At 46.2% G+C, this 26,779-nt stretch overlaps 1 protein-coding gene across 11 annotated transcripts in view; it reads left to right on the forward strand.

Annotated features, from left to right (window-relative positions):
• Nucleotides 1-26,779, forward strand: part of GAS7 (growth arrest specific 7) — a 247,939-nt gene that overhangs the window by 125,002 nt on the left and 96,158 nt on the right. For all 11 annotated transcript variants that reach the window (XM_075903569.2, XM_075903566.2, XM_075903567.2 and 8 more), the window contains 6 exons: nucleotides 2,446-2,535; nucleotides 6,693-6,808; nucleotides 9,178-9,252; nucleotides 9,742-9,820; nucleotides 14,453-14,581; nucleotides 15,018-15,141. In XM_075903569.2, coding sequence (XP_075759684.2) covers nucleotides 2,446-2,535; nucleotides 6,693-6,808; nucleotides 9,178-9,252; nucleotides 9,742-9,820; nucleotides 14,453-14,581; nucleotides 15,018-15,141 — 613 coding nt within the window. The remainder of the gene's footprint in view (nucleotides 1-2,445; nucleotides 2,536-6,692; nucleotides 6,809-9,177; nucleotides 9,253-9,741; nucleotides 9,821-14,452; nucleotides 14,582-15,017; nucleotides 15,142-26,779) is intronic.

Consider the following 26,779-nt stretch of genomic DNA (forward strand, 5'->3'; position numbering starts at 1 on the left):
ATCTTTATTAATGATTTGGATGAGGAGACGGAGTGCACCCTCAGCAAAAGAAAGCTGATGAGATTCAACAAAGACAAGTGCAGAGTCCTGCACTTGGGACAGAAGAATCCCATGTACTGCTACAGGCTGGGGACCAACTAGCTAAGCAGTTCTGCAGAAAAAGACCTCGGGATTACAGTGGACAAAAAGCTGGATATAAGTCAAGAGTGTGTCCTTGTATCCAAGAAGGCTAATGGCCTTACTAGACCACTACCTTAATGGCATTTTGGGATGCATTAAGAGGAGCATTGTCAGCAGATTTAGGGAAGTGATTGTTCCCTTTTACTCAGCACTGGTGAGGCCACATCTGGAGTTTTGCATCCAGTTCTGGACCCCCCAATTACAGAAAGGATGTAGACGCATTGGAGAAAGTCTGACACAGTGACTGTATGCATTCTAGTAGAGAGAAGGATGCTAATGAACCAGCCTTAGATGCCCCTTGGAGAAAGATTTGTATAACTATGCAAAATGGATTCTATGCAGACCAATAGAAAATTTAAAGATTTTTGGATAAAATCCTACACCACTGTCTTCCTGATCTGGCAAACAGGATCCCTGGCTCACGGAGGCCCCAGTCCTTAAGGGAGGATGAGGAAGGACTGGGCTTGCTCAGGCCCCATAGGTCTGGGTGCTTGTTCTGAGCTGAAGCTGCGATGAATGTGTAAGCATGATGATGCTCTGGGGCAGGAATTTGAAGCACTCTCCTGCCAGAGTACATGTAGGAGTTGGGATGGCCTCTTCTCAGCTTATTCACATGTGGTGGGTCTTTTAGTGCTTTTACTGTTTTTTCCTCTGTAATGCTTTTATGTTAAGGAAAAAGTGGACTTGCTTACAAAATGTCTGTGGTTCCTTATAGGGATGCAAAATCCCAGTTAGTTAACCGGTTAAATGTTAAGGCCACACATTAAGCAGTAAGGATAAATATAAATATTGGACAGTGATTTCATCATGTATATGGATGAGAATCCCGGGGAGGAGGGAACATACGCTGCTAAACTATATAGTTGATTGTTTGGCCATACTGTGGTTCATTGTGAAATGCATGTTGAAACACCCTGATCCAGCACCCTCAGGACCTGACTGGTTCCAAACCAGGGAATTTGCCAAACTAGGGAAGGTCAGTGCCCGCTTCTCTGCTGCCACTAGCTGTGGGGTTCTGCTCCAGCAGCAGCTGCAGAGGAGCCAACATCATTGGAGTGGAAATTGGGGTGGGTGCTTGGGGGAAGAAGCAGGGCAGCTTCTTCAGTGCTGGGACAGCTTGGGGGTCCTGCTGGCATTGCACCCATAGCGATGTCCCCTCTGCTGCGCCCAGGTCAGGGCCCTCCAGTCCCGGCTCGTGGCCCCCCGTGGTGGTGCAGGCCGTCCCACTCCCCTGGATGTGGTTGAGGGTGGGAAGTAGGGGCAGGTGTCAGCCCCTGCTGCGGCGCTGCCCCTGGTGGCCCTGGTGTACGCCTGACGCAGTTCCTTCATTTTGAGGCGCACCTGCTTCTGTGTACGCCTATGGCCCTTTCTGGCCATGGTGGCCACTATGTGGCTGTAGACGGCTATGTTCCTCCTCCTAGTGCAGAGTTCACGGACATTGGGGGCCTCCCCCCAAACATCAAAGAGGTCCATGATCTCCGCACTAGGCCACGAGGGCACGCGCCATCTACAGCCCCTGGGTGCTGGGGGATTGGGCGGGAGACGGCTGGCTGCCATTGTGAGGCCACTGGGTGAGGGACTGGGGCTGCTGGCAGGCCTGGCTCTCACAAGTGCCCAGTGGCCAGACTCGACCCCTTTAAGGGCCTCGGGGTTGGGGGAGAGGAGAGTAAGTTTTCCTGGTTGTGCCCAGAGTGGCCACCAGGGCTGTCTGGGAAGGGCTGGAGGCCCCCTATTTCGAATTAAGTGTCTACACAACACTTAATTCAAAATAGCTATTTCAAATTTGGCGTTACTCTTCGTAGAATGAGGTTTACCAAATTCAAAATAAGCACTCCGCTATTTCGGTTTCAATTCTTTTAAATTTGAAATAGCCATTTGTATGTATAGACGCTATTGAAGTTAATTCAAAATAATGGCTGTTAATTCGAATTAACTTAGTAGTATAGACATAGTAGACATACCCATACAGCTTAAACTTCCTGGATGTTGCCAGAATCTGGCTTCTTTCTCTTTTTGAAAATTAGTGTCATATTTACTTTCCTCCAAGCAGTTGCTACTTCTTTGCACCCTGTATTTTTCCAAATATTATTGCCTAAACCTCAGCAAATTCAACAGCTAGTTCTCTGATGGTGAAATGCATGTCATCTAGACTTGCTGTTTGGGATTTGCACAAATTTCACTCGCTTGCTGCTTACCATTTCATAAGGTTAATTTGCCCCATTTGACAGGCTGTTTGCTTGATTTTTTTTTTTTTTTTTTTTACAGATAAACTGTGTGACTTTTCCCCACCCAGACACAATGCCAGAACAGCAGTTGCTGAAACCCACTGAATGGAGCTACTGTGATTATTTCTGGGTAAGTAGGCAACCGGGCACATGCCAGACACTGCAGCTTCTGAGTTTCAGGAAGAGTGGAATGAATTTCTAGGAATTTGTTAGAATGCAAATCACAATTCAGAGTGGTAAGTGGGCTTTGAAAAAGTCTCTTTGTAGCAAGAAGCAGCACCTGCTCTGCATTATCACACAACACAGTATGGTGCTAGAGTTGCTTTCCAGAACAGAGAAACAAGGGAAAGGCTCCATGGGCAAGAGAGAGAAAACAGCCCCTGCAAGGAGAGAGCATGCTTTCTTAGCCTCAGCCCAAGCACCAGAGCAGACTACACTGAGGACACACAGAGCAGCTAAGGTTCTGAGACAGGCTGAGAGGGCAGGAGAAGCTCCAATTTGGAGAACAGATAGGGAAGGCAGAGAAAAGACCAAACTCCAAGTGAGTGGAGTCTGTCTACAGAAAATCTTGGACATGTGGCAGCAAGGAGCCTCAGAAAGGAGTGGGCAAGACAAACATTGCTTGCTTGGCCACACTGTGGTTCATTATGAAATACATGTTGAAATACCCTGATCTGGCACCCACCCTCAAGACCTGACTGGTTCCAAACCAAAGAATTTGCCAGACTAGGGAAGATACCCTAAAATATACTTTTGCAGAGACACCGTGATTCTTGTCAAGGAAAATTGGTCAGTGTCTCCTGTAACTCTTCTAGTGAGCTGAAATGTTGCTGATATATCAGCCTGGCCGAAGTGAACAAGCTATTCATGTTGTATCAGGACTTGCTAATTGTGAGGAGCACCAAGATCCTGCAGCTGCTTCCTCCATGCTGGTAGATGAATCGGCTATAAGATTCGGGCTTCATCTCCTCATCTGTACTCTGGGAGATGAGGCAGATAACTTTCTGCTCATGTGAAGCCCAAGGCCAGAAAAGAACATGTGGAAAATACTGAAGACATTGCTCTCTTGTGAAAGGGAGGCTGAGCAGCCTTCTCTTCCCCCAAACGTTACCTGAGACTCATAGGGCTGTAAACATCCATGTGCTACAGCGCAGCTAACAGATATGCAGAGTACAAAGTCAAAGTCACACCAGCTGAAAATTTGGGGACTGGAGCCAAAAAATGGAAATCATGTGTAGCTTGCAGTATCCTTTCTGTCTTCCCCCATCCCTAGCAATACTGAGAAATGGTACCAGCCTGAGGAACTGAATTCAGGAGACTAACAGCTGGTTCAATAGCTTCTGTCAGAAAATGACAACTCAGTCAAGTCAAACTGCTTTCAGGCTGTGAAACAGTTAACTTCCAATTGAAAATTTAGATTAATCAGCATGTTTTATTTAACTTTATCATTTTACTTTTATGACAATAGCTGAGATTATAAACAAAATCCTTCAGAATATTTAATTTTCATGAAAAATTTAGAGACTTTGATTTTGTCTCCCCGTTTGAGGTAAAACAAGATTTCAGCATTTCTTGTGGGATGGATATTCCATTATTTCATATGCTCCAATAAAAAGTTTACAGGCGACCCCCATACTTATGACCTAAATGGTTCCTGGAGAATCATCATAAGTTGAACCCTTTTCCCCCATAGGTGCAATAATAAAAATGGGGGTTCCATTCCTGGCCTGCTTTGCCTCCTGGGAGTTGTAGTCCCCAGTGCACTGGGTGGAGGCAGGTGGAGGCGACAGCTGGAGTAGGGCGGTTGTAAATATGGGGAGTCATAAATAGGGTGGTCGTAAGTCAGGGGTTGCTTGTACTTATCCACCATTACTCATATCTTCAAAGTTGTATGTGGCAGAACAGATCCTGAGGGGATGCCCACGGTAGAACAGCCACGGCCTGATGATGGCTGTGCTCAGACCATGTATAGAACTACAGAAAGAGATTGCCTTGCAGATTTAGTAACAGAGCTGCCAGTGGCTGACAAAGATCCCCTGATATAACAGATGTGTCAGAGGCCTCTCCTGGTCAGTAAGTGAAGCAATTACTTGTGTCCAAATGACAGACCCAGAAAGCTCTAAATAATTGAGAATTTCTTCACTTACCGTCCAGGTTTGTTTCCCAGAAGGGCTAGATACAAGTGGTCATGTAGCTTATAGGTTAGTGTGAGACATTTGCTACACCAGCAAGGCAATTTCAGCAGTAGACATTTTCTTCCCAAGTAGCATGGGCCTGGCTGAAGTGGGAGTATTGAAAGGGTCTGATATGGCAATAAGACTTGAGATGGTTCCCTGCTCTTCCCTTGGTGATCTCGTCCACAAGCACCACTTTGATAATCATCTTTACCTGTCTGTGGTGCTAATCTGGCTCCCATCAGTAGCTGAGCACCCCACAGTAGCTGAGCACCCCACAATTTGTAATGTATTAATCCTCACATACTCCTGCTAGGCAAGCCTATGCCCATTGTACAGATAGGGACAGAGGCCTAGTCTACACCTAAAATGTAGGTCAACCTAGATACATCTCTCAGGGTGTTCACACTCTGAGTGACATAGCTAAATGTACTTAAGCCCCACTGCAAGTCGCTCAGTCAACATAAGAATTTTTCCATTGGACTAGCGATTTCAGTGGTGCAGATTATCTACAGCGATGGAAAAAAAACCCTTCCGTCTACACAGCTGTGCTGCAGTGCAATAGCTGTGCCACTGTAGCATCTGTAATGTAGGCAAACCCTTGGGCTGGCATTTTCAGAGGGGCCTACGGGAGGCAGGGCCAGTTTTCTAACACTTTCTCCCATGGACATCCGGTGGCTTAGGCAGCGCAAGGCTTTGCTTTCCCAGACCTCCAGCCAGGCCCCGCCCATGCCTACTGAAGTGTTCTGGGGATGGAGTTTTGCTGCCCCCCAGCACCCGCACTCTGCATGTTCTGGGGACGCTTGGGCCATGCGGCTGCCTCCCTTCCTGCTGCTCCAGGGGCTGGAAAGGCTTGGGCCATGTGGCCTCTTCCCTCCCTGCTGCTCTAGGAAGGCTGGAGCACACGTGCTCTTCCCCTCCCCATGGTGGCGAGTGCGTATGCTTGGTGCACTGCTCCTTCTCCTCCGCTCCCCATGGTGGGGCTGGGGTCTCAGCAGAGGGGGCAGGGCTGTAGGTGGGACTGGGGGCCTGCCTCCCCCCAGTCCGAGCTTCACCAACGGCCTGCTTTCTCTGAAGAGGCTTACCTTGGTAGACGTTAAATTCATTCATGCTTCTGACAATTCCACAAAGCGCCTCAGTGCGTCTTTGGGCACCTGAACACCTTCATGAACGTGGCCTGAATGGTCTTGGCCAAGGTCACACATTGAGTCTGTGGCACAGGATGTGAAATCGCATCTCCAGCATCCCAGACTAGCCTTCAGCCCTCGTCCTCTCCTCCTGCTGATGACTCTGAGCTGTTCTGCCCTGGACCATGCCAAAACTGAATTCCTGATCTTCCTTTTTGTCTTCCCCCTTTCTCTGTCCTGGTGCAGAGCACCACCACCTTCCCTATCATTCAGACCAAACACTTTGCCCCTCTGTTTGCCGCCTCACTTTCTGTTGAACCACACATCAGCCATGTCATGTGCCACCTCTTCCTGCACAGCTTCTCCAGGATCTGGCCAAAACTCTCTTCCAAGCCCTGATCATCTTGCTTTTTTGATTACTGCAGTCTTTGCTATATATGTGAGTACAACATGCAGTGCAATGGGGCAAAAGCACAGCAATTCTGGAAATATTCCCTGTTCTTGTGTGTCAGGGGAGGGGTGAAGTTAGACATTAATTAAAAGTGTAGGGAAGGAGGGAAAGAGAAAAGGTGAAAATGAAAAAGGGAGACAATTCCTCTGACTTTGGAGCCTATCCCGGGAATGAACAGGGCTAGGTAACAAATAAGCTGTGCTTGAAAGATGGAGTTAATGACATTACTTAGTTGCCCTTGAAATGAGATTGTCTTTTATACACTGAAAAGCGAATCACATTGATGACATTCTACCAGGCACTGATGAGCTGGATGCTGATTAGAGGGGAGGAACCATGTAATGGTTTGATGCATTTCAAAGTGTCTTTAATGTTTTGATTAGCAGCTTAGATCCCAAGGAGGAGCCTCCTGTGAAGAGAAGCAGCTGTTCCCATACTTGGAATGCCATCTCTTGGCAGCATTGCTGGAGTTAGGGTCCTGGGAGCCATGACATGTCCCATATTGCACAAGACCTAGCTGCTATTTCTCTTCCAGGCTGATAAGAAGGATCAACAAGGAAACAACACTATATCAGGGTTTGAAATTCTGCTTCAAAAGCAGCTCAAGGGGAAACAAATGCAGAAAGAAATGGCAGAGTTTGTTCGAGAAAGGTAACTGGAAGCTTTCTGTTTAGTTTAGTGTTTCTTGTAATCACCATTTATTTACTTATGTCAATCAATCAAGCACATAGCCTGAACTGTGGAAGCTGTGCCTATTTTATGAAACATAAACATTTAATGTCATTACTATCCATCCAAGCTCTCCCATCTTGGCCAAACAATGTTCTCCCTCAGCACACCCATTAGCTTTAGACTTCCCATGTCTCTTTAAGGTTTGTGAGTCACTTAACTTGGTAGAATGAGGATAATGGATGGAATACAGTAATACCAGGATACAAAATGTATTGGAATGACAGATTATTTCACATGTAATGCCACTCTCTAGGAAGGGAGCAGCACCACATGTGAAAGAAAGCAGAGGCAAAGTGAAAATCTTGAATAAATCAAGCTACCTTAGAATTTCTATGGATAGAAGCTGCGTGTTTGAAATGTAGGGCATTTTAGGTGCTAAAGGAATACTCAGGGAAGATTGTTGCAAGAAGCTAAATGAAGTCTTTGTATTGGACTTCACTTCAGAGGATGCGGGAGAGATTCTCACACCTGAGCCGTTCTTTTTAGGTAACAGAACTTAGATACTGTCCCAGATTGAGATGCCAGTCAAGGGGATCTTGGAACAAATTGATAAATTAAATAGCAATGAGTCATCGGTGCCAGATGGTATTCACCCAAGAGTTGTGAGGGATCTTGCATGTGAAATTGCAGAACTACTAATTTTTACATGTAAATGATTGCTTAAAGCAGCCCCTGTACCATAGGTCTGGCGGACAGATAATGTAATGGCAATTTTTAAAAAGGGTTCCCAAAGTGATCCTGGCAATTATAGGTTAGTAACCCTAACTTCGGTATCAGGCAAATTGATTGAAACAGAATGATCAGACACTCAGGTAAATGGGATATGTTGGTAAAGAAGCAGTATGACTACTGCAAAAGGAAATCATGTCTCTCCAATCTAGTAGAATTCGTTGAGGTCAACAAGTACATAGACGATGCTCTAGTGCAGTTGTCCCCAACCATTTGGGGTTGCCGGGCGCCAGGGGGCGTGGCCGATCGCCCGCCGGGCGACTGGGGGGTGGGGCCCCCCCGAGCGGGGCCCCCCCATAGCCACATTCCCGGTGCTGGCGCTGGTGCTCTCTTCCCCCCCTCCCCCAAGCGCCGTGCGCCCGTGGCCGGCGCTGGCGCTCTCCCCCCCGCTCCCCTAAGCGCCGCGCGCCCGGGGCTGGTGATGGCGCTCTCTCCCCCCGCTCCCCCATGCGCCGCGGGGGGTCAATCCGCAGCGCCCCCGGGGCCGGCGCTCACCGTGCGCCATGCGCCCGGGGCCGGCTCCGGCACCGCGCATGCGCCACGTGCCCGGGGCCAGGCCAGCCCTGAGCACTTGGCAGGCGCAGACAAATGCCCCCGCAGGCGCCATGGCGCCCACGGGCACCGTGTTGGGGACCACGGCTCTAGTGTATATAGTTACTTCTGACATCTACAAAACTTCTGACAAAGTCCCTCACGGAAAGCTCTTAAGCAAAGCAAGCTGTCATGGGACACGAAGGAAGGTCCTCTGGTGCATCAGTAACTAGTTAAAAGACAGGAATCAAGAGGTAGAAATAAATGGTCAGTTTTCACAATGGAGAAAGGTAAATAGTGTGGTCCACCAAGGATCTGTAGTGGGATGATTGCTGTTCAACATATTCATAAATTATCTGGAAAAGGGGGTGAGGAGTTGGGTGGCAACATTTACAGATAATACAAAATTACTCAAGAAATTTAAGTCCAAAGTTGAATGTAAAGACTTTCGAAGGGATTTTACTAAACTGGGTGACTGTGCCACAGAATGGGAGATGAGATTAAGTGTAATGCACATTGGAAAAATAATCCATATGTACAAAACAGTGGGGTTTAAATTAGCTGTTACCACTGAGAGAGAGAAAGATCTTGGAGTTGTCATGGATAGCACTTAATGTGCAACTACAGTCAAAACATCTAAAAGAATGTTAGTAACCATTTGCAAAGTGATAGATAATACAACAGAAAAATTCATAATACTCCCATGCTCTGGGTGTCCCTAAATTCCTGCCTGGCAGAAGCTGAGCCTGGACAAGAGAGGATGGGATCACAGTAATTGCTCTGTTTTGTTCACTTTCTCTAAAGTATCTGGCACTGGACACTGTCAGAAAAGAGAGTATTGGGCTATTCTGACCCACTATGGCCATTCTTATGGGTCAACAATATCTTTTATCAGTGAGTTCCATGGTTTAATTATAATAGGTAAAAGCAATACTCGTATGAGGGTCCAGTGGAAAATCTGATTTACTTTGTCGTGTGGTGGTTTTGTCCATCTTTACTATATTTTCATTGCTATCTGTTTTCTGTAGGATAAAGATTGAGGAAGAATATGCCAAGAACTTGTCCAAGCTGTCTCAGAACTCATTGGCTGCTCAAGAGGAAGGGTAAGGAGTTCCTTGCGTAAGAGGCATAATGGCTGTTATTTCAAAATAAGTTTGCTGTGTAGACATTCCCTCTGTTCATTGTTATTTTGAAAATATTGATTCTGCTTCTACTAGGCTTTTTGTCTTCTGGGCACTCTGCTGCTATTGCTCTCTTGACTGTCTGAAATTGGATGTCCCTTTCTAAAGCCTCTTTCATTGTGAGAAGTGGGACACTGTGCACTTTGGAGGTTTGCTTCAAGACAGACCTGAGGGCTGTGAAGCAGACACATAGCTAAATCATATTTGTACCCAGTGAGAGCTGGTGCTTAATGCTAGAGGGGCCAGGGTCTGTGATTGATTAAGCTGTCTTGGCTGGATGGTCCTGAGTGTGATGCAATGCAGGGATTGATAACAATGAATACTGCACAAATGGTTGTCTCATGAATTCTGGTGGGGGCTGTGCATGGGCACATCTCAGGGCACTGACCAGTGATGCATTGTGTTTTTCAGCACTGTTGGAGAGGCCTGGGCCCAGCTGAAGAAGAGTCTGGCTGATGAAGCAGAGGTTCATCTCAAATTTTCTTCTAAGGTAATCTGCAAGCTCCTCTACTCACACAGTACATTCTCCAGGAGTTTGGTAGTGGCCTTTGGAGGTGGTTATTAAGGAAAATATGAACATACGTAGGTGGCCCAACTGGCAAACATCTGGGAGCACTAAGGAAATTTGTCTAATCTGCGTGCTTGCTTATACTCTGCACACGTCGTTCTGAACTGTTACACCCCACTCTCGCCAGAGCTGAAATCAGATCCTAGGAGTCTTGCTCCTCAGCATTGGGCTGCTGTCTAGCAAATACAGTAGGAGCACTTCTAAATAGGCCTTTTTTTGCTCCTCTGTTAATTGATTCCCATGGCAATGTTACTTACCATGCTTCTGTTCTTTCCCAGTACAACTGATATAACTGTGTGTGGCTCTTAGTAATCTTTAGGAGTGACTATGGTCCCATTGCTTGATCAGCGTGGCTCTGGGCCCCTGTGCATACGCAGTTATGTCCCACAGGAAAAGTATAGTATGTCCTCTCAAGGGCATTTATACATAGGTGGTGGCTCTCAGAGCTAGACCATTTCCGAGGTCTGTCTAATAGAATACATTTTGCTCACTGTTGGCCTCTTGCATCGATTTCTAAGGTGTAAAAAGTGAGATGCTGTGGACTGGGCACAACGTGTGTGGACAATGCATATGGGTTCTTCTCTCTGCTCTGCCCCTTCCAATGCTTCCCAGCAACTCCCCTAATCCTAAACCCTGACCACATGCCACTCTGAAATGTGCTGAGGAAGATACACACATAGTGCCACTTCCTCTTTTGTTTCATTAACAATAGTGTTGGTTTTTTTTTTTTTTTACTTAGTAGTTTTACTACCAGTTGTTAGCAGATTTGCCCACGACTTTAAGATGCACTCATTTATTACGGTTACTCTTTGTGGGAGAGGAAGATGGGGTTGGCAGTTCTAGCAGTGTGTTAGAGGGAAAAACCCCCAGTATTCCCAATTAATTATACTGTGAATGTGGTCAAGCTACACAGTGTATTTCGTTCCAAACCATAGGGCTGCATCCTTGCTAGAAATGAAAGCGTTAACCCAGTATATTAGAATTCAGCATTAGGCTGGAATGTTTGTGGGGTGAGAACCATGGGTCTCTTATATGTTAGGGTATGTCTACACTACAGAGTTAGTTCGAACTAACGGACGTTAGTTCGAACTAACTTTCATAGGCGCTACACTAGCGCTCCGCTAGTTCGAACTTAATTCGAACTAGCGGAGCGCTTAGTTCGAACTAGGAAAACCTAATTTTACGAGGATTAAGCCTAGTTCGAACTAGTCCGTTATTTTAATGGCTTCTTTGACTATTCCGAGTAAACTCCTTTCCATGGCTCCGTTGATGGATCCATGTAGTCTAGACACACCCCAAGTGTAGTTCCCTGTAAGCTGGTCAACTGCCTAGCTAGTGTTGCACAGCGGCTTAAGGCACCTGTGCAAGGAACGAAGGAGGGCTGCTCCACCCACTGCCTAGCCTCCAGCCTTGTGGCCAGGGGAGGGATGGCTTGAACCAGGCATCTCCCCCTACGCTCCTGCCCAAAGGCAACGTGGCCTGGCCCTTGTCCCCACCTGTTGCATTCCAGCCCCAGAGCTTCCGTGGTATCACAAAGTTGCCCAGGCGGCTCAGCCCCAGAGTTCCTCTATTGCAGCGGAGCTGCCTGGCCCTGCAGCGGCCTGTGTCCAGACACACTCCCCCTCAGCTACGGATTGTTCATAGACCACCTCTTTCCCACTGCAGCTAGTTCCCAGACCACCCCCCCACAGTGCTGCAGCTGGGCAACCCAGACCCTTACTTGCTACCCGCATCCCCTCGTCCTGCCATGACCCAAGCGGCCCAGATCCCCAATCCTGCTGCAGTCAGAGTGGCCCGGCCCTGGAGCCCCCCTACCCACAGCCTAGTCTATAGCCCACACACACACCTCTGCACCCCTCCCCAGCCCCACCTCAGAGCCTGCACCCCCAGCCAGATCCCTTGCACTCTAATACTTTGTCTCAGCCCCGAGTGCTTCATCCCCAGGCCCACTTCAGAGTCTGCACCCCCAGACAAAGCCCTCACACTCCTGCAGCCCAAGTCTCTGCCCCAGGCCTGAGACCCCTCCTACACTCAGAACCAGTTGGCCCGACCCTCACCACATGAATTTTATTATGTGCACCAGTATAAATGTGATACGGCACACAGTACCTTCCTGTTGCAAATCACCTCTGTGTTGGTGGACTTAATAAAATTCATTTTTCTCAGGGGTGGAAAAATTAGAGGGAGCCCTGTTTAAAGGTGCTTTATTTTGGTTGCAAAGTCAAGCCTATCAAAGTTAGCAAATGCCAGAATTAGTCTGCCCATGTTAACTTAATGTGAGTTAGCATTGACCCCACGGCCCAAGCAGACAGTGCTCAGAGAACAATCCAGCTGTTCAGGGTTTCTTTGTCTCTTCATCACTCAATGTGCGGACCCCCTGTGAAACTCTACAAGTGAGGCATTAAGAATATCCCCAGGAGCTATTCTGTTATGCTTATCTCTGAACTATAAGACCAGTTCCACACTATGGGAGAAGGTTGCTGTAAGGTACACAATTCCAGCTACATAAATAACGTAACTGGCATCAATGTTCTTTAAACTGAGCTTCAGCACCATCTTCACAGTGGGAGGTTGACAGGAGAAATGTTCCCGTTGACTTCCCTTACTCCTTGCGAGAAGTAGGAGTACTGGCATCTATGGGAGTGTCCTCAGCATTTGATTTGGCAGGTCTTTACTAGATCTACTAAATCAAACGCCGCAAGATAGATCGCTGGAACATTGATCCACTCTTCGCATAAGTGGAGATGTGGCCTAAGCCAAACAAATATTAATCAATGTAGCTTAGCAACACCTGTGAGTGGCAGGGAGGGAAACTGAGGCTAGTGTTCCCTGTAAGATGAGCATATGGGTGGCTCTTCAGGAGAGATTCAGGTGCTGCCTACCTGAGTAGGAGAGCACCCGCAGCCACCCATGTGTTTGTATTGGTGGTGTTCATCCACACTTTCTTGGTGCACATAATAATATTTATTTTGCCAATGGATGGAAAAAAATGAGAGGGAACACTGACTGAGGCATGAGACAATAAGACCAAAATAAGATTTTGAGTGCCTAAGTAATCTGACTCCCAGCCTGCAACACCTAAGGCCACATTATCAGAGAGCTCAGCATCCTACCTTAGATCCAGGTTCTGTAAAAAGCTAATCATTAACGCTCCAAAACCCCTGCAGTGAAGAGGGGCCATCTATGCAGAGAGTGATACTGATAGTCTCAGTGATAGCAGCAGGCTTCAGAGTCACAGGCCAAGGTGTGACCAGCTTGTGTGCAGGGAGTACCAGGGGGCCAAGGCGCCACCTGCCTCTTGCACAGCTCATGAGAGGGCTGGGAAACACTGCAGGCCATTTATTCCGTGGCCACTTCCCTCCTCCTTTGTTAAGCAGCTTGTAATTTCCCAGTGCAAAGGGAAGGAGGCAGAACCATAGTCAGGGCGCCACATTTCAAGAAAGGGTACAGAGAAGAGCGACAAGAATGATTAAAGGTCTAGAGAACATGACCTATGAAGCCAGGCTCCATGAACTGGGCTAGTTTAGTTTGGAAAAAAGAAGATTAAAGGGGGACATGATAGCGGTTTTCAAATATCTAAAAGGGTGTCACAAGGAGGAAGGAGAAAATGTGTTCCTCTTGGTTTCTGAGGACAGGACAAGGAGTAATGGGCTTAAAGTGCAGCAGGGGAGGTTTAGATTGGACTTTAGGAAAAAATTCCTAACTGTCAGGGTGGTCAAATATTGGAATAAATTGCCAAGGGAGGTGGTAGAATCTCCCTCTCTGGAGATATTTAAGAACAGATTAGATAGACATCTGTCAGGGATGGTGTAGACAGAGCTTGGTCCTGCCTTGAGGGCGGGGGGCTGGACTCGATGACCTCTCGAGGTCCCTTCCATTCCTATGATTCTATGATTGCCCTCCCTCCTGCTCACTGTAGTCCAGGGTCACCTGCAGAGTAGGCTGCACTGACAGACTGTGGTCTCCAGCTCACTGGAGAATGCAGGGTGTGACTGAGGGCTGAGTTGTGCCTGAGAGAGGCAGCTTCCTGCCACCTTCGAGCTGGGGCAGGACAGTCTTGTGTTTAGGTTTAGGTTTTATTCCTGGTCTTGCCTCTGGGTCACATGGGATTAGTCGCACTCTAGCTCTGGGTCTGAGTTCCCATCAGAAAATGGAGATAACAGCAGCACTGCCCCTGCAGGGCATGGGCAGGAGGAATTCATTACCTGTGCATAAGGCCTAGTGAAGGTGACTGAACAAGCATCTCCATAGGAGATTAAAGGGTTCAGGCTTCTCTGAGAGATGGCAGGAAGGTCCAAAGAATCTCATGGCCTTTGAGAAATTCCTCCTACAATCCCTTACCTGGTGGGTCAGGGCAGAGGCAGCTTTGCTCGGAGCTTTCTTTGGGGACGGAACATTTCCCCAGACCATTTTGCCTTTATGCTACTAAAATTTCATCTTTGGCTAAGTATGTGTACTAAATTCTTGTCCATTCTTGCAAGCCATACTGGAGAAACCGGTAACTGCTCCGGGCTGTTAGCACTTCTCAGTGCCCCTCTCTGTTGCTATTCCCAGCTTCAGAGTGAAGTGGAGAAACCACTGCTCAACTTCAGAGAGAACTTTAAGAAGGACATGAAGAAATACGACCACCACATCGCAGATTTACGAAAGCAGCTGGCTAGTCGCTATGCAGCAGTAGAAAAGGTAAGAGTAGAGAAGGAAGCAAAGTGAATTTTGATGGGACCCAAGAAAAAAACAACTCCTAGAAAACTTATTTTCAGCTGCTAAGTCCACAGGAGAGGGTTCTGCCAGAGGCTGTGTGCACTTGGCTGTTCTAGACTCCTAAAGGCTTGTTCTGTTCTGGTGATTCATAGGAAACCAGGGAGGCAGTGTCAGGTCTGGAGATATTGTCACATTGAATTGTATCTCTAACTCTATCCTTCCCACTCTCTAGGTTAATAGATCACTAAGGCATTAGGTGAAAATAACCATTTTCATGCATGCTCACCAGTCACATTAGCCACTCGGGGCCTGGCAGGGTTGTCAGTGTAACATGATGATCTTAGATCATCAACAAAGCCTCTGCCAGTTGTACACACATGCACACAGACACATCTCTGTTGTGCTTTGTTTATTCAAGGCCCGGAAAGCCCTGTCAGAGAGACAGAAGGACCTGGAAATGAAAACCCAGCAGCTGGAGATAAAGCTCAGCAACAAGACAGAAGAGGAAATCAAGAAAGCTAGGCGGAAGTCCACGCAGGCTGGTAAGTAGGTTTGTATCTGGTAAGCTGCTCTAGGGAAGTCAGCGAGGGGTGTGCTACCATAGAAAAGGTGGGGAGCAAAGTGGCCAGAATGAGAGGTGAGGCTGCTGGGATGGGAAAGAGAAGGGTGTTACTGGTTAGGTAATAAGGAAGCAGCAGCAACATTTTCGTGTATGGGGGAAGGAAAAGGGAGGAGGAAAAAGTAACCACCAGATTTTGGACCTGGGAGATGAAGGATGGTGCTGGTTGAAAAGGGAGACGTGGTGAAGATTTGGGAAGGAAGAGAGGGAGCTTGCTTTTGGTCATGATAAGCCCAACAGGTGACAAGATGTCCCAAAGGTGATATCAGCGAGACAGGCCAAAGTAGGAGATTGAAACTGGGCTCGTTTAGTTTGGAAAAAAGAAGATTAAGGGGGGACATGATAGCGGTTTTCAAATATCTAAAAGGGTGTCACAAGGAGGAAGGAGAAAATTTGTTCCTCTTGGTTTCTGAGGACAGGACAAGGAGACAAGGCTTAAAGTGCAGCAAGGGAGGTTTAGATTGGACATTAGGAAAAAATTCCTAACTGTCAGGGTGGTCAAATATTGGAATAAATTGCCAAGGGAGGTGGTGGAATCTCCCTCTCTGGAGATATTTAAGAACAGGTTAGATAGACATCTGTCAGGGATGGTGTAGGTGGAGCTTGGTCCTGCCTTGAGGGCGGGGGCTGGACTCGATGACCTCTCGAGGTCCCTTCCAGTCCTATGATTCTATGATATTTCTCTTTCTATCCAGCGTTGGAAAGAGAAATTGTAGAGGCAGCAGCATAGAGCTAATTCCTCAGCTCCTTGGGTTCAGGTGAGACAGGAAGTCAAGGTAGGGGCAAAGGGCACAGCTTTGGAAAACCCCATTGACGGGGGGGAGGATCCACCAGAAGTGAAATGGGAGAAATGGTCAGGCAGATGGGAGGAAAACCAGGAGAGCATGTTATTTTGAAAGACAATTTGGCCTGTGATTTCTCTCTGTCTTAGTCAGTGGTATAGCTGGCAGCAAAAGTCATAGTTAAAGTTGGCTATTTCTTTCCACTATAAAACTCTTATAACTTCATCAAACTTTAACTATTCAGGGTAAAATTCCCAATGCCTGGTGTCTGCCTGACACTGAAGTTTTTTGCAAAGTTCCAACAAAATTGGTCCAGCAGTTTCAAAGAATGGGATGTGGGGAAAATCCATTGTTTTGCTAGGGATTAAACATGTTTTGCTGCTCCAAGAAGCTCAAATGCTGATGTACTTTGGTCCCAATCCCACTGATGACCCATCTTTAGGTCATTGGTGAAGCTTGTGGGTTTCTGGCAGGCTGTTGGGGTCTGAGCTCTAGAACAAGATGCTGAGCATTCCAAGGCTGATGGAGTAAGCTCCTCCAGTCGGATTTTGAATGGGACCCAGTCTGGTGGTCGGTCTCTGAGCATGCCTGCCAGACAGAGCAGGACACACAGGATTTTTCCGCAGGTATTTTTGTCCAGCCTGTGGATTGCAGTGGCGTTTAGGCAAGAGATAGGCAGAAGAATGCATCCCCCAGTGCAGACATTTGAGCAGCTAGGGAATTGTTACAGCAAAAAGTTAGATGCCAAGTGAATTTAAGTACCCACAGGGTTCAGTGGCAGCCAAATAGGGATTTTTAGACTCAGTAGGGGTTTTGGGGAACATTGCAACTCAAGTACCTTAAGTTATGTCTACACTACAAAGTTAATTCGAAATAACAGCAGTTATTTCGAATTAACTTTACTAGCATCTACACAGCCAAACCGCTATTTCAAAATAAATTTGAAATAGTGAAGCCCTTATTTTGAATTTGGTAAACCTCATTCTACGAGGAGTAACACCAAATTTGAAATAGCTATTTCGAATTAAGTGCTGTATAGACACTTAATTCGAAATAGGGAGCCTCCAGCCCTTCCTAGGGAGCCCTGGTAGCAGAACCAGGAAAACTTACTCTCCTCTCCTCCAGCCCCAGAGCCATTAAAGGGGTAGACCCTGGCCACAGTGCCTGTGCCAGCTCCAAGCCTGCCAGCCCAGAGCCAGCAGTCACTGCCCCAACCCAGAGGCCTCAAAACACGAGCCAGCAAACCACTAGCAGCCAACCCTCTACCGCTCCCCAGGAGCAGTCTGCCAGCTCCCAGGAGCCTAATAGGGGCTAGAGAAGGCAGCCGCCTTCCTGGTCCAGGGTGGAGATCATGGACCTTATTCAGGTTTGGGGGGGATGCCCCCAACGTCCATGATTTCCGCACTAGATGGAGGAATGTGGCCGTCTAAGGCAGGATAGCTGCCAGCCTGGCCACCAAAGGCCACATACAAACCCAGGAGCAGGTTTGCGTGAAAGTCAAGTTGGTCCGGCGAGACCCTGAGCTTCCCCTCCCCCTTCTTCCCCTTGCATCCCCCTTCCAGCTCCCTCCTCCCAGGTTTCCCCCAGCCCTCTTCCACTCTCTCTCTTCCCCCATCCCACTCCTTTTCCCAGTCTCCCCAGAGGTCTGTTCCCCCCCAGTTTTGTTCAATAAACCCAGTTTCTATTTTTGAACATACATGTTTTATTTTATTTGACATCAGGAAGGGGGGGTTGGGGAGGGGTAAGTGGAAGGACGTAAGGGAGGAATGGGGCACGAGCCCCTGGTGGGGAGGACCGGGGAGGCTGTGAGGGCTCCTCAGGGTGAACGCTCTCCCTCAGGGCCTCCTGGAGCCTGATAGCCCCCTCATGGAGCCCCCGGATGGCAGCCTGCAGCAAGTGCAGCCGGGCTGATGGCAACGACCCCATGGGACGCACCGGTGTGCCCAGGGGCAGCTCTGGCTTCATGTGGCTGAGTGCTGTGGTGTCCCAAGTGCGGGCACTCAGGCCACTCCAAGACAGGACTGCTTTGCTTGTCCCTCATCAAGGTAGACAAGCAAGCAGGGAACCCTGAGAACTGTCTGTCCGGGGTGGGGGTAGGGTTCCTTGAAGCACGGAGTTCGGTTAGCCTCAGGCAGTAGTCCCACACACTAAGTCCTAACCTGACGCCCTGCTGGCACTGGTTCCGGCCAGCCTTAACTTCGGTTCAGGGTCCACTCAGTGTGGACGCACTATTTCTAAATAGCAAAATGCTATTTTGAAATAGTTTTTGTGTCTAGATGCATTATTTCGAATTAGCTTAATTCGAATTAACTATTTCAAATTAAGTTAACTCGAAATAGCACTGCAATGTAAACATACCCTTTGTGTTTTTGAGTATCTGGACCTTATTCTTCACAGTTACCAGTCTTTAAGAAACTATGACAGTATTGGTTGATTCTGTCCACTAAGTGGCAGGAGAGAGCCTTGGGACATCACCAAAAGAGTGTTTGTTTTTCTTTAAATTGTGATGATTTATTTTGGCCAGTCCATAAATCATGGTGCTCATGGTCGTGGTGGAATTGATAAGGAGCCCAGAGGGACAGCAGGAACTGTCCACAGGCAGTCTTGAAAGGAATGTGGCTGCATCTCCCAAAACTTCCATAAGTCACTGACTGTTGTACTCAAAATAGCTTGCAGAAGAGCAGGTACAATCTGCTCCAATATCTGCGTGAAACTCTGGGACACTGTCATGGTGTCTGGGAACTGCTTGGCCAGAGGAGGTGCATAGAGAAAGCCTTCCCCCATATCCTTGTAATAATGACAAACTGGGGAACTGCCCAGAATAGGACAATGCAAAGACAAGCTGTATTCATCCCTCTGTGACCTCTCACTGCTCTGCTCTCATCCCAGCATAGTCCTGCACTCTCTCCTCAAATCTACATCTTCCTTGTTCCCTGCCCACATCCCCTGCCTGCCAATCCATCTTTTCCCTCATTTACAATGCAGACATGCCAACTCTCACCAATTAATTTCTAGGGACACAGTTTCTAAGTACAGTAGACTTCCGATAATCCGGAACCTATGGGACCTAGGTGGTGCTGGATTATCAGATATGACGGACTATCAGGAGGTACTATAAACTGGTTATATATATACTGTATATAAAGTGTTCTTAACCCTTTTTATTGTACATACTGTATACAATATACTGTTATGTTTTAGTTTTTTTAAGCCTTTTTTACCCTTTTTACTAGTTCAGCTGCTGCCGCTGTTACCTTGTGACTCCTTTTTTGCTGAAGCTCACTCACTAATCTCTTGTCATTTTGATGCCTGACTATCAGGATTATTGGATGCTAGACTATTGGAGTTTTACTGTAACCTTAAGCTCAACTCATGATAGAACTCTCAAATGGCAGGATTTATTAGGTTAGTCACTGGCAGGCTACCCTGGGTGGCTGAGGGTCTGACACCTGACCAAGTGCCCTGGGGATGACAAAGGAGCCCTGCCTCATGGAGTGGGCTGACAGTAGCAGCCCCACCCTGCTGCAAGGAGAACCTTTCACTGTCAGTCAGCCTTGGTTGGCTGGGGCTGCCACTGTCAGCTTAGGAAGTGGGAGAGGGGACTCTAGGAGGTTGGGGGGAGAGGCAGGTAGAACCCTAAGAGAAGCAGAAGTGAGTCTCAGGGAGAGGCTGAATGATTGCCTGGGTGTTGCAGGGGGTTGAAGTGAGAAGTGGAGGCTGATGGTGTGTTATATTAATGGTGAGTTCTGGGCAGATGGGGCTATACTGGGAGGTGCGCTGAGGATGGTGGGGGCAATGGATCAGGGAGGCTGGGGGACAAATTAATTACTAGGCAGGAGAGGGGCAGATGTAGGGGTGAGAAGCCCTTCATCTGAGGCCAAGAATCCCCTTACCCAGGGCAGTGGGAGAGTGGGCACCTTAAATTGTCACATTCGGACACCCAGGGTATGGGCCTGGGGAGTGCAGACCTCTGGAGGCTGACCTAAACGCACACTATAATCTTACTTTTTTAAAATCTTCTGATTATGGGGGGCTTCAGCTCATTATTTTTGCTCTCTTGAAGTCGGCAGTCCTGCAAGAGACTCAGTCCCCCGCTTCCCAGCACCCATCTCCTTCTGGCTCAGAACCTAATCCCCCAACCTATTTAATGCAGCCCCTGCCCATGTATCTGTCTTTCCCCTGCTGAGAACACCCCCAGCTGCCTCTGCTCTGAATTCCACCCACGCTCTGCATGCAGTCACATAATCGCACAGTGTTGCTGTCATACACACATGCACCTGCCAACCTTTCGGGCTCTTCCCCTGTTCCCTGACTCCCCCCACCAGACTCCACAGCTACCTGCTCTCTCAGGACCTGGCAAAAAGGTGTCTAGGCAGCCATAGAGTTGCCCCATAGAGGCCTGAGCTCCCTGCTCTGCATGGCGCCAGGAGCACCCAGCTGTGCAATGCAGCATCCACTGCACAGAGCAGGCAGTGCAGCTGTCAGGGAGCTTCACAAGAGTGACCCAACCAGTAATGGAAAAAGTAGCCAAAAAAGCTTTTTTTGTGACAGTACGCACCAGTACGACATACCAGCACCTTTTTTGGGGAGCACTTGCGCCGCTTTCCCCCTGCAGAGCCCCCTGCTGGCCCTGGGAGCACTTGCGCCACGCTGCTTTCCCCTGGCACAGCTCCCTTCCAGCCCTAGGAGCACTCGCGCCGTACCGCTTTCCCCCAGGACAGGCACCAGCCTGGCTGACTCCTTCTGCAGAAACAGCAAGACGAAAAATGTTCTTTTCGCTTATGCACATGTGTATGTTGACATGCTATAGGAAGAAGGGTGGGAGAGGCATTTTTCAAATTTATTTTCTTCAAGAAATGAGTACCAGCAACTTTTGTTTAACAAAACAAGGTGTGTGTGTGTGTGTGTGTGTAAAACTTAAGAATTAGATGACGGTAGCCCTGTATCGAATTAAAAAAGAACATTTAAATAAATATTAGATCCACTCAGCTATAATATTAACATGTTCTGACATCTTGTGGCAAGTCGCTTAAGGGACACTGGTTAGCCTTAAAATTTTAATATATTGTCTTACTTTCTTACTAACTGCAGAGAGAGAGAGAGAGGCTGTCAGGATGCCTGGGCTCTATCTCAGTTCTGGAAGGGAAGTGAGGTCTTGTGGGTTGTAGCGGGGGCAGATACAAATGGGCTCTACATGAAATCAGAATGGTCTTACTGGGTCAGATCAAAGGTCCATCTAGCCCAGTATCCTGTCTTTCAACAGTAGCCAATGGCAGGTGCTTCAGAAGGCAACAACAGAAGAGACAATCATCAAATGATCCATCCCCTGTTGCCCAGTCCCAGTTTCTCGCAAACAGAAGCGTAGGGACACCATTCCTGCCCATTCTGGCTAGTAGCCATTGATGGATCTACCATTCATGAACTTATTTTCTTCTTATTGTAACACTGTTACAGTTTGAGCCTTTCCACCGACACGTGGCAAAGAGTTCCACAGGTTTGACTGTGAAGAAATAATTTGGTGTAAATCTGCTGTCTATAAATTTAATTTAATTCTTGTGTTATGTTAGTGAAGGAGTAAATAACATTTCTTTATTCTATTTTTCCACATCATTTGTGATTTTCTAGATCGCTAACTTATCCCCCTTTCCTTTAGTCATTTCTTTTCCAAGCTGAAAAGAAGTCCCAGGTTTGTTAATCTCTCCTCATATGGATGCTGTTCTTTACTCATAATCATTTCTGTTGCCCTTTCTGTACCTTTTCCAAATCCAATACATCTTTTTTTAGATGGGGTGACCACATCTGCGTACGGTATTCAAGACATGGGTGTACCATGACTTCTACAGAGGCAATATGATATTTTCTGTCTTATCTATTCCTTTCCTAGTGATTCCCAATATTCTGTTAGCTTTCTAGTTTTCAGACTGGACTGCACATTGAGCAGATGTTTCCACAATGATTCCAACATCTCTTTTTTGAGAGGTAACAGCTATTTGAGATCCCATCATTTTTATGTGCATAGTTGGGATTATACTTTTCCATGTGCAATACTTTGCACTTATCAACACTGAATTTCATCTGTTGTTGTGTTGCCCAATTACCTAGTTTTGTGAGATCCCTTTGTAACTTTTTGCAGTAAGCTTCGGACTTAACTATTTTGAGTAATTTTGTATTATTTGCAAATTTTGCCATCTACTATTTACCCCGTTTTCAAGAACATTTAAAAGTTTAATGGTATTGGGCCAACTGATTCTATGATTCCTCTTCTTCAAGAGATGTCCCTGTGGGTGCTTCACATTAGGTTGGTGTGCCGCCACCGAGCCTCAGCTCGGAGATTTCATAGTAGTGTCCCTGGGGCTGTACAGGTGTGCACCAGCAGTCACGCGCTGTTAGGCTGCAGGCATCGCGCATGCGCAAGCTCCACACCCCCTCAGTTCCTTCTTTTCCGCCTTTGGCTACAGATGGACTCAGCCGTTCTCCCTAGCTTCTTTGCGTCTACATGATTATACTTTCTAAAACCAGTTGAAGTTCATTATATTTGTTAATTAGTTTTAAATAATTAATTTGTTAGTTTAAAAAATATTGATATATATCTAGTCAGAGAAGAAAAGAAAAAAAGAAATATTAATTAGTATAAGGGGCTTTGTTCCTTTTTGCCCAACTAATCCTTCCTTGCAGTCTCTGGCTGCTTACAGAGACATGCCTGGATCGCCTGGCTTTAAACACTGCACTTCATGCAACGACCATATTCGACTCTCGGACAGTCACTCACAATGCGTCCGTTGTCTTGGAGAGCAGCATATCTCTCAGAAATGCCCTCACTGCGTGAAGCTAAAATCGTGGGCACGGAAAGACACAGACCTACAACTCAAACTGTTTTTATTAGAAAATTCGCTTCGACCAGCCTCCGATCTGGGTCACCAGCCCGAGGAACCCAAACAGCAGGAATCCAAAAGGCCCTCCGAAAAGCAAACCTCCTCAGCGCCTCAAGGAACTACAGCACCAAAATGGCCATCCCCTTCACGGCTGGTGCCGAGAGCAGCATCAGCACTGCGCCTGAGCACCTATGATGCCACTGGCATCTCTGGAGCCCCCAGCGGAGGCATACAGTGTGCATGTGCTAAATCATGTTCTGAGGCGACAGGCTTCAAGTTGCCTGCCTCACTGGCTGCAGCACCACCCGTCAATGATACGTTCTTGCCCACGCAGCATGAGAGCGCTCCGCCGACTGCATTAGCAGGTGCCTCAGCTTCCACGACAGAAGCGTCTGATGCACCAAAACTGCCCTTGGCACCAAGGCATGATTCAGCACCTCAGCCTCCATACCTCCCACTATGGCACCGGCAACACCTGTTGAACACTACACTCAGCACAGAGACGTATTAATCTCATTCACGTTTAACTCACCAGTTTTACAGCCTGAGAGCTTGCCTCCCATGTTAACATCACAGGGATCACTCTCCCAGGAAAAAAATGTCATCTGACTCTGATGAGGACTTCTTTAGGGGTTTTCACCAGAGAACTCCTTTTACGCAGTTCATAACATCTTCTCTCCCAGATTCGGAAATATGCCTCTGTATTATGGCAATCCCTGGGCACCTCCACCTCAGCCTTACCTATATTGGCAATACTGGGACAAATGGCAATATTACTAGAAACACTAGAGGGGCTGGAAGAGACATAATGTGCAATACTGTCCCTCCAAACAAATACAGGGAAAACCACTGTTGTAGGAGGTCGTGACTCCTCCCAGTACAAAGGACCCCTCTCCAGTGGAGGAAGGCTCTCCCCAACTTCAACAACTTCAGACCACGCTACACATTTCCAAGACCTTTTTAAACATGTAGCTGTGGAGTTGAACATTCCTCTCCAGGAGGCTGCAGAAAATCAACACGACCTAATAGACATTCTTCCCCATCAAAGATAGCATTGCCAATCAATCCAGAAATAATGAAACCGGCAAAGATGCTCTGGCAAACTCCAGTGTCTGTCTTTTCTACTGCTAAGAGAACTGATAAGAAATATTATGTGCCACCCAAGGGCTCAGAATTCCTTTTTTCCTACCCAGCACCTAACTTTCTTGTGGTGGAGGCTGCTCAACAAAAATCCAGGCTGCGATAGCAAAAGACTTGATGCATTTGGGCACAAAATATATATATATCTTCTACTTTACAATTTCACATTTCAAATTACACAGCTTTATCAAGCAAATACAACTATAGAAATCACAGCAAACGGAATAACTTTGTTGCAGACATTCCCAAGGCTAAGAGGCAACAATACGCAGCATTGAGAGCTGAAGGTCACAGAATTTCAAGAACAGCATTACAAGCTGCCTTAGATGCTGCTGACACGGCTGCACATTCGAAAGCAGCGGTTCCCAAACTTTTCAGCATCGTGCCCCCTTTTGATTTTTGAGATACCCTCACTCCCCCTACCTCTTCTTTACCATCATCCTACCCCCTTTCAACAAACATTCAATTTGTAATTTAAAATTAAAAACAAACACAAAAACTTGGTATAAAATTATTTAAAATTAAAAATATGCACAAATAGTTTTTCTTGGCACAAAAATGTAATACAAATATAATTTAACATAATAGCAGAAACAAATTGAATGTAATGTGAAGGATGCTGCTGCATTTTCTTCAGGAGTTGCGAAATCCTAGATTTGAAAGATGAAAGTGTGCAACATAAATCATTTTTGACATCCAGTCGATTTCTTCATTTTGGTTTTAATGTGACTAATCTTGAAAAGCTTTTTTCACAGAGGTATGCTGACGAAAATGGAAGAATAATATTTAGCACTTCTCCAACTTTTGAATACATTGGGAAATATTTTATCCAAAATTCCTCCAAGCTTGTTTTCAAAATTATCTTTCGTACTTGAATCATATTTTATTTTGAGTGCTTGTTCTTGCAATACTTCTGGCAATGAATCGACATCAACGTTGAATCAATTTCATACTGATTTATGAATGGGGGTTTCCAGAAACGTTGGCAGTCCGGATGAAACACAATTTTGTTCTTCACATCCTCTTTATAAACTTCTTGGAAACATTCATTTTCAGTGAGTGATGAAAGTGTCGGAAAAGTGTTAGGCATCTGAGCTTGTGTTCGACATTTCCAAAGCTGGATTTTTTTCGTATATGCTTTGATGGCATTGTGGTGAGCTATAGTGCTTGCAGCTTCAAATTGAGATTGTTCAAAGGTTCAAAAAATGTTCAAGAGGTATGCTAGTGAAAGTTGAAATGTTTGGTCTGTAAATGCATGATATAACTCTTCTTTCTTCTGTTGCTTGAGAAAAATTTCCACTTCATCTTTCAGTTTAAATAATCTCGAAAGCATGTTACCTTTGGAAAGCCATCGTACCTCCGTGTGAAACAAAAGAGTTATGATCTGCTCCCAAATCCACGCAAAGAGCATCAAAAAGTCTAATATTTAAAGCACTGTTCTTCACAAAATTGACAATTTTGATGACAAAATTCAGTGAGTCATGTGGGTCATCTGGAAGGGTTTTAGCAGCCAGAGCTTGTTGGTGTATTACACAGTGAGTTGTGGTTACAGCTGGATTTTTTTCTTTCACCAATGTCACAAATCCAGAGCGAAAGGCAAACATTCCTAGAGCACCGTCTGTGCATACACCAACCAGTTTTCCCCATGAAAATCTATTTTCTTCAAAAAATAGGAAATTGTTTTCATAATATCAGAACCCTTTGATGTGGTCATCAAATCGTTCGAAAAAAGCAGTTCTTCTTTCACAGTTCTATTGTTAATTAATCAAAAGTAGATAAGCAACTGACAGCACTGTGCTATATCAGTGGTATCATCGCACTGAATTGCAAAAAAAGGAGACGCCAAAACTCCTTCCACAACTTGAAGTTTAAGATGTTTCGCCAACTCATCGATGGGACATTTCATGGAATTGTCAAAGTGAAATTTCTTGCTTTCCACACCAAGCACAATATCAGCTGCTTTTAACAAGCAAGGCTGCACAAGAGTTTCTCCGATTGTGTGCTTTCTTGGCTTTAGTGATGAGCAATGACAGTTCATAAGATGCTTCTTCCATTTTGGCCGACATTTGATGAAAAGCTCCAGTAGCGTCCAGCTTTGTGTTACAAATTTTGAAGTTTAGCAGCAAAAAGCTCTCTCTTGGTTTCTCTGTCAAAGCACTGTAGTTTTTTGTCAAGTATCACTCAATTCAAGTAGGTCTCAAGGAGTCATTGCTAAGACCTGTGTGGTATACTATGCATTGAGGATGATCAATCTCGTTTTTTTCTATGACAGTGAAGCCATACCTAATGTAGTCTTCCTTTCCTTAAACGCAGCCATAATATATTAATTAAAAAAAAAATCTATAAAACTAATTTTTCCAATTAGAATAAATTTAATGGACACAGGTTATTTTGATAAGTTATTGCAAACATTTATTTACTACTATTACGTATGGACACATGCTGCCTTATATATACCCCAGCATCAGTAACCGTGCAAGATTGGTTACCTACTCCCATGATAGAACAGTCCCAAACACTCCCACAAGCGTGCTAGAAAGTTTAAAAAAAAAGTTTCATTGCCTTCTACATCTTTCTTTGGCCTCCCCTCCAACCAAACTGATACCCCTACATGTCAAAAGGCAAATATTTTCCTGGTATAAAATTTGAAAATTAAAAATTGTTTACCTTACTATCTCCAATCTTTTTATACCCAAGATCACTTTTTAAATGTCAGGGCAAGCCTCAATATCTCACCCCTTTCTAGTGGCCCTGCCCCCTCCATTTC

This window comes from Pelodiscus sinensis, chromosome 20, assembly GCF_052426305.1.
Source record: "Pelodiscus sinensis isolate ZL-2025 chromosome 20, ASM5242630v1, whole genome shotgun sequence".
Classification (NCBI taxonomy): domain Eukaryota; kingdom Metazoa; phylum Chordata; order Testudines; family Trionychidae; genus Pelodiscus; species Pelodiscus sinensis.